General features: G+C 34.6%; 1 protein-coding gene across 10 annotated transcripts; it reads right to left on the bottom strand.

Annotated features, from left to right (window-relative positions):
• Positions 1–575: 575 nt before the first annotated feature.
• LOC145045146 (uncharacterized) lies at positions 576–5,932 on the bottom strand. Of its 10 annotated transcripts, XM_078993507.1 has the most exons (19): positions 5,770–5,932; positions 5,359–5,690; positions 4,951–5,002; positions 4,735–4,860; positions 4,607–4,648; positions 4,279–4,476; positions 4,150–4,195; positions 3,954–4,004; positions 3,730–3,845; positions 3,435–3,644; positions 3,084–3,354; positions 2,525–2,926; positions 2,284–2,455; positions 2,088–2,215; positions 1,851–1,999; positions 1,664–1,782; positions 1,431–1,578; positions 850–1,120; positions 576–752 (listed from the first exon to the last, which is right to left on the bottom strand). In XM_078993507.1, the coding sequence occupies exons 4-9, from the start codon at positions 4,808–4,810 to the stop codon at positions 3,734–3,736; spliced, it is 525 nt and encodes a 174-aa protein (XP_078849633.1). In that variant the 5' UTR covers positions 4,811–4,860; positions 4,951–5,002; positions 5,359–5,690; positions 5,770–5,932; the 3' UTR covers positions 576–752; positions 850–1,120; positions 1,431–1,578; positions 1,664–1,782; positions 1,851–1,999; positions 2,088–2,215; positions 2,284–2,455; positions 2,525–2,926; positions 3,084–3,354; positions 3,435–3,644; positions 3,730–3,733. The 10 variants fall into 10 exon arrangements, with proteins under 10 accessions (XP_078849633.1, XP_078849622.1, XP_078849614.1 ...); XM_078993496.1 differs by having other exon boundaries at positions 576–1,120; positions 3,016–3,354; XM_078993488.1 differs by having other exon boundaries at positions 576–1,120.
• Between the last annotated feature and the right edge of the window lie 479 nt (positions 5,933–6,411).

Raw genomic sequence — 6,411 nt, 5'->3', positions numbered from 1 at the left:
TGAATGGTATATTGACAGTGGTTGTTTGTGTCACATGATGGGATAAAAGTAAGAGCTAACAAAATATAGAGAACTGAGGAATGGTGGTCTTGTGAAGTTTGGCAACAATCACTACTAGAAAAACAACCTTTTACGACGCTCATTGCGCGTCGTAAAGGGCTCAGACGACGCACAAATGTGCGTCAAGGAAGGCCCTGTCATAAAGATAGACGATGCGCTTTTGCATGTCGTCTATAGACGACGTGCATTTACGATGCTCATTTACGACGTGCGATTACGACACGCGTTTACGACACGTAATGCGTATCAAGGAAGGCCCTATCATAAAGGAAGACGACATGCATTCGCGTGTCGTAACCTTACGACGCGCGTGTTAATGACACGCAATGCGTATCAAGAAAGCCCCTATCAAGAAAGGCCATGTCATAAATGAAGATGACACACATTTTTGCGTATCATAATTTTAAATGTTTAAAAAAATATTATTTATAGATTTACTAATTTTCAAATTAAATTTGTATTTAATGTCTCATAATAGAAAATAAAATATCATATACAAAAAATACAATCCATGGCATAAAATTTAATATCATACAAATAATCATATACAAAAATAACAATCCATTGCATAAAATACAATCCCTAACTATCTAACCTATCATTACATTGCTATTAAGAGGCACCTTGTTTAATTTTTAATCCAACCTGTCTTCTGGTCTCCCAAGAGCAAATCATTGATATCACCCCTCAATCTTACACCATCAGGTAAAGTTTGTAGAAATAGAGGAAATGAGCTCCTAAATGATTAAGTACAGATAACAATATTCAAGGGTAAAGTTGGCATTATACCTTCCTTGATCCTCCAAACAGGAGACGTGCCACAACTTTTTTTACATATTCATGGCCAAATATGGAAGGGGCAATCTTGGAACATATGGTTTCATATACATTGCCTTCTACTGCAAAACTCTTGAATTCTTCAACAACCTTAACTGATCTCTCATATCCCAAAATCCAACTCTTTTGGTGCCCGTAACAATTTTTTTTAAAGAAGGGATATAGTGGGCAAACTGTTGTACCTCAAAAGTTTGATGTTCCTTTCTCTGCCTGCATTACAGACCTAAAAATAGCATGCACATCACTAGTTAGATGTTTTAAGAATATATTGTGTATGCATAACCTAGACCTAGTTCTTGCTATTGCAATGTATGGATGCAAGCCATGACCGAATAAGGTATGATGTTATACAAGCTCATGCTTCGCCATCATGATTGAGTGATGATGATAATTTATAAAACAGAAGAGGAAAAATTCATGCTGGTGGAACTTATATCCAATCCTTAGGTGATAGCCCTATGGCTGTAATGTTTATGGACCAAGCATTTTGCATGAGTACATTTACTAATATGAAACGGATTAATTTTACTTACACTAATAACACAACGTAAAACAATCTCTGAAATCTTGTGAATAATTGGTGTCAACTATCCAATCAGCTTCTCCTTATGTCCAGGCTGTAAGTACCAGTTGATTTCTCTCTCCTTTTCAGGGCCTAATAGTGTTGCAACTGCCAGCTGGCTAAAAGCACTCAACATTGACCTTTTTTAATTTAATGTCTATTCATGGTATTATTATTTATATACATAAAAAAGATGAATCACACCTTGATTTCCTTGTTTATTTGTATGGTCGTTGTTCTCATTTTCTCAATGTATTTGAACAATGGGACAATCTTATGCCCTTATTATCCGATAACTCAATTTCCATGTCTTCAACTCTTGTCTGTGTCAACAACAAACATTTAAACAAACTGCCACCAAATATTTCAAAATAATGATCTGTGAACATACCTAAAGCAGCAACCATGGTACGTTCTTGTAATAAAATAGGATTTTATCCAGATAAACATTATACAACATTTCATCATGAAGTATTTATAGTTTAAAAATAAACTTAGGGAATGCAAAAAAATTAACCTTTTGTAATGAACTAGTGTTGCCTGCTCAAACATAAAAACAAAATTACATCAGATTAGCCCTACAAATATTATACATACACATATACTTGCTAGATTATTTGATAATTACCTCTGTGTCTCTAGATTGAATATATACTCATTTCCAAAACAGTTGACTACAGGTGGTAATTCTGAATTTGACTCCTTACAACATGGGATGAATCAATGACTTAAATTCTGGCTTCCAACATCAACAACCTGAAAAGAAATATATATCATTATCATTACATAACTTAACATTTGAGAGAAACATAAGGATTTCTTACATATAACATTCTCTCATGTCCTGATATCATTAACCGAGAAGAATCACAAGTAAATATAATGAATTGGGCAGAAGGTCTTCTTTAGCAAAATACACCTAGCGAGGGATTGCCTTCTGTTCTTTCAGACACACAATACACCTGGTGAATCTCTTCTTTAGCACCATCATCTCAACTGCAACTTCCATTTGTTTAATTTGCTCATGTAATTTTGAGAAAGTGCAGAAGGGTAAAATAGAAATACCTTCTAGCAACAGTGGTGGGTTAGGGCAAGCATTGCTGTTATTTGAGAACGAACCAATGTTGACGTGTACACAATGTCAAATGGCATTGTACTGATTCTCTTTCCAGCTTCAATTGCTTATTCTACTCCTTTTCTTGTTAAGGGCGCATCAACACATCCAGTAAACAAATTATTTTCATTCCACATTGATTCTTTTCATTCCACAGAGCAGTTTTAAGAACAATCTTTTCTTAAGCCAAGAAAATAATTCAATGAAATATCATCATTGGTATGCCAGTTGATTCTTCTTGATGATGCTTTATCAAATCCATCACACAGTAATGACAAATGATGTTCCTTTAATGTTGTATTGGAACCCAAATCACCAATTTTACTTTGCATCCAGCTCGCCCCATAGCCATTCTAATCATATGTCAAACATAATGGAGTTCATAAGTTGCCACAGTAAAAGACTTGAAATTACAGTACTACGCTATTTAGAAGTGACTTACAAGCAGATTTTCAAGTATCAAACGGAATAAAAATCAGAACTGATTACACTTTTTGCTGATGATTTTACCTCTTGATCACGAACTTTTGGTGAAATTAATTTTCCTTGCACCCAAATTATACACATAATCGCTGAATTTTTTTTCTATCAGTTGATCGATGCACAGATTATGCACCCAAATTTCAGCATTAAATATGCCCTTGTTTTATCAACAAATAGAAATGAAGACGATGACACTTAATAGACCTTGTAAAGCCAATGTGGACTTTCTGCACAGAATATCATAGCAAGAGCAAGTATTATGGATGGAATTGTAGATAACCAAAAGCAGATACGCCACCTGGATATACATTCAAAAAATGAATCCAAATCTAAAATGTTAATTACAGTTTCAGAGGTAGACAATGCTTTGTTACCAACCTGAGATGCTCTTTACAGGAATCCTGATTAAAAGAGCTCCCATCAACCCTAAACATGTTGAAATTTGAATGAAGCTTCCATAAGTACCATGCACAGCAGGATGCGAAACCTGTGATTCTAATTCCATTCCACTATGTTGCAATTCCATTTCCATTGCCTTCCCTTGATTGCAACTCATCATAGTCACCAATTTCTTGGTTACATGAACACCTGGAAAATACAAAACACAAACTCATTACTTTATATATAACCACATTTTATCTCCAAATCAAAATCAATATAATTCAAATAATACTAAATCAGGTTGAAAATAATGATTCCAATTCCATTCCACTATGTTGCAATTCCATTTCCATTGCCTTCCCTGATGGCAACGCCTCATAGGCACCAGTTTCTTGGTTACAAGAACACCTGGAAAATACAAAACACAAACACATTACTTTATATGTAACCACATTTTATCTCCAAATCAAAATCACTATAATTCAAATAATACTAAATCAGGTTGAAAATAGTGACCACATTATATAATATATTGCCGCTGTCCAGATGATGCACTGCAATACAGTCCTGAAGATGGGTCATAATAATATCCTAAACTGCTGTTGTAGTAGTAATTGTAAAAAAATTAAAAAATAAAAATACAGAAACAATAAGATGCTGTTTCTTTTTGACTAAATATAAATCTGAATGGAAAACAAAAAGAGATGCATACCCTGAGGATTCATCAAATACATAATCGTTTTCTGTAGATCCAATGCCTGCAAGTAAAAACGGAATTGAGGGGCAATATTGTAATAAACCATCTGAATGAAAAAAACGAAAAAACTTCATGACTGCTTACTAGCTGATGGATCAATAGTAGATTTGTCATCATCTTCAGCAAACATGTCAAAGCAATCATCCTCATTGTTTGCAGTATTATATGCGGAAGGTATTCCATTGAGACCGGAATCACTCATTCCAAAGGAATTAGGTTGCTTGTTTCCTGAACTAGAAGAGGTCCCTTCCCCTCTAGCACGTGCTAGGTTCTCAAATCCCTCTGTAATTATAAAAACAAATGAAATCAGAGTTTTAGTAATAACATTCCCAATAATTAAGAATATAAGAAATAATGTATTATTGATATTTAAATCATTTCATTATTAAACTTATAAAGAAATGCTAATTACCTGCTTCCCTCTGAAAGACCTCCTGTTTTTCATCATACACATCTACATAAATATTTATTACATAAATCAGAATGTTGACAAATTTATAATAAATATAAAGAAAAATGTTGAATGAAGATTATCTCAACTGTAGTCAACATCCTCCATCAGCTTCATGGCATCTTCAGTTAGTTGATCAGACACAATTTTTGTTTCAGCTAACATCTTTTCCTTTCTATTGAACTTCCTTTCAGCCTTCTTAAAGCTTGCAACACCTGAAAAGAATATTATACTTATTATTTTCATCAATCAGTTTGAAAAATAATAAAATAGAATTGAACAATTTGACATAACAAGAAACTTACTGTCTCCCCAGGTTGAAGCACATCAACAATTCATCTCTTGATTTGAGACATGCTAAACACATATGAGAAAAATTAATTCATAGAGTTCACTAGAAAAAAAAAGTAGATAGAAACAATACATCAAAAAACTTTGTTTATGCATTTGAATTTCTAGGCATCTGAATCTTTCTTTCCAGATTTTGTCTTCTCCATTGAAAGTCTCTGGTCGATAGAAACAATAGAAAACCTAGATTTTATGTGCTATCGACATAGAATAAGCGTCTGGACTCTAGGGTGAGGGGTTTCATTTGAAATTACGATGGTTTTTGAGGATTCTTATTCAAAAGCTTGAAATTTCTCTTCAAGGTTTGCCTGTGTTTTATGTGTTGAAAACACGACAGAGGTAGAATATCGACTGAGCTGCCTTACCAAATCTTCCTCATTCATAAATGCAACAGATCTCGAGGCAGGTTCTTGACACCGATACACACCGATTCAACACTACCAAGTTCGATAGAAATTTGAGGAAAATCGTCTTGAGAGGGGAAGTTATTTGGGAAGAACTTGAAGCATTTGAAACCCTAGACCTTGATTCGATGTAACTTGACAATTACCATTGTAGATTGATAGATTGAAGACCTGGAGCAATCCCATGTGAGGAAAGCTACGCGATTACAGAGAGTCCTTGTTGACCGAATCCAAAGATTCCGTCAATGGCTCTATCGAGTTTGGTTAAATCCCCAGTTTGGAATTTGCTACATCTGGTTCATGAACTTGCCAAGTCAATTAGGGTTTTTTAATGAAAAATGAAAGGGTTAATGGATTGGGATGATGTCGTACCTGAGAAAAAAAAAGAAGGAGACTTCGCAGATCAATTACGATTCACCTTCGTGGTTTACAATGAGACGGGAGGTAGAGAATGAACGGAGATCTAGAGGAGAGAGTATCAGAGAGGGGAGAGTGAACTGTAAGGATGAAAAATAGATAGAAGATAGAAAAAACAAGGCGGGTTTTCAAAATTTTGGGGATTTCGTTTCCTCCTTTTCTACTAAATGCGCATTTCATTAAAATTATAAAGCAACAGGTACAGACGACGTGCGTTTAAGATAAAGCGCCCTCCGTGTTTTTAATTTTTTTCTTGAGACACTAAATTAAGGGCATGCAATAATGCGTGACGTAAATCCTTAAATTTTTTGGAGAGATAACTCTATTTTAAGGGCAAGTCCTTTTGCGTATCATTAATCAGCGCCTGTCGTAAAAAACGCGTCATTAGAGGTCTATTTTCTAGTAGTGAATGCACTTGGTGAAATCAAAGGATATGGCATGATAAAAAATGGTGATTTCTCGATTCTCAAGGTGGCATATGTTGAGGGACTGCAACACAACTTAATAAGTGTTTCATAGTTAGTAGTAGGTACCATTCTAAAGGTCTCGTTTGATGATGAAAGATCGGGAATTATCGAGAAGAAGACGAAATCAGTG

This window comes from Lactuca saligna, chromosome 1 (genome assembly GCF_052625555.1).
Source record: "Lactuca saligna cultivar CGN05327 chromosome 1, ASM5262555v1, whole genome shotgun sequence".
Taxonomy (NCBI): Eukaryota; Viridiplantae; Streptophyta; class Magnoliopsida; order Asterales; family Asteraceae; genus Lactuca; species Lactuca saligna.
This window is presented reverse-complemented; position numbering and strand designations above follow the sequence as displayed.

Coding starts and splice junctions, on each gene's coding strand:
- LOC145045146 (XM_078993496.1), bottom strand. CDS start 4,810: ATGTTAGCTGAAACAAAAATTGTGTCTGATCAACTAACTGAAGATGCC. Junction 4,477..4,606: donor GGTCTTTCAGAGGGAAGCAG/GTAATTAGCATT, acceptor TTATAATTACAG/AGGGATTTGAGAACCTAGCA. Junction 4,005..4,149: donor GTATTTGATGAATCCTCAGG/GTATGCATCTCT, acceptor ACCCATCTTCAG/GACTGTATTGCAGTGCATCA.